Source organism: Temnothorax curvispinosus, unplaced genomic scaffold (genome assembly GCF_003070985.1).
Source record: "Temnothorax curvispinosus isolate PA1 unplaced genomic scaffold, ASM307098v1 QBEX01005660.1, whole genome shotgun sequence".
Taxonomy (NCBI): domain Eukaryota; kingdom Metazoa; phylum Arthropoda; class Insecta; order Hymenoptera; family Formicidae; genus Temnothorax; species Temnothorax curvispinosus.
The window spans coordinates 4014-4296 of record NW_020215440.1 but is presented as its reverse complement, the minus strand read 5'-3'; the positions used below and the strand labels follow the sequence as shown (position 1 = coordinate 4296).

The window sequence follows — 283 nt, the reverse complement described above, 5'->3', positions numbered from 1 at the left end:
ATAAACATAGCGGCAGTTCCAACGAGTTGTAACTTAGATCTTACAACGCTCATATACGACAAAAAGCGATCGATATACGAGATAGCCAAGTAAAGCGTCTCATCTTGTAATCGATATTCTTCAGCTACCTCCACCAACCAATCTATCAATATAGACCTCATTGAATATGTAATATCAGGTTGTTTCTTCATGTAACCAGGCTTTGGTCTATGCATTGACTGGAAAAAAAAAAAACTTTTTTTTTAATATTGAAATAAACAACAGAAACTTCCGATTTTTTCTC

At 34.3% G+C, this 283-nt stretch overlaps 1 protein-coding gene across 1 annotated transcript in view; it reads right to left on the bottom strand.

Annotated features, from left to right (window-relative positions):
- Positions 1-6: 6 nt before the first annotated feature.
- Positions 7-283, bottom strand: part of LOC112455018 (G2/mitotic-specific cyclin-A-like) — a gene marked incomplete at its 3' end in the record, with an annotated part of 2371 nt that continues 2094 nt past the window's right edge. The window contains exon 3 of the mRNA XM_025016690.1: positions 7-218. Coding sequence (XP_024872458.1) covers positions 7-218 — 212 coding nt within the window. The remainder of the gene's footprint in view (positions 219-283) is intronic.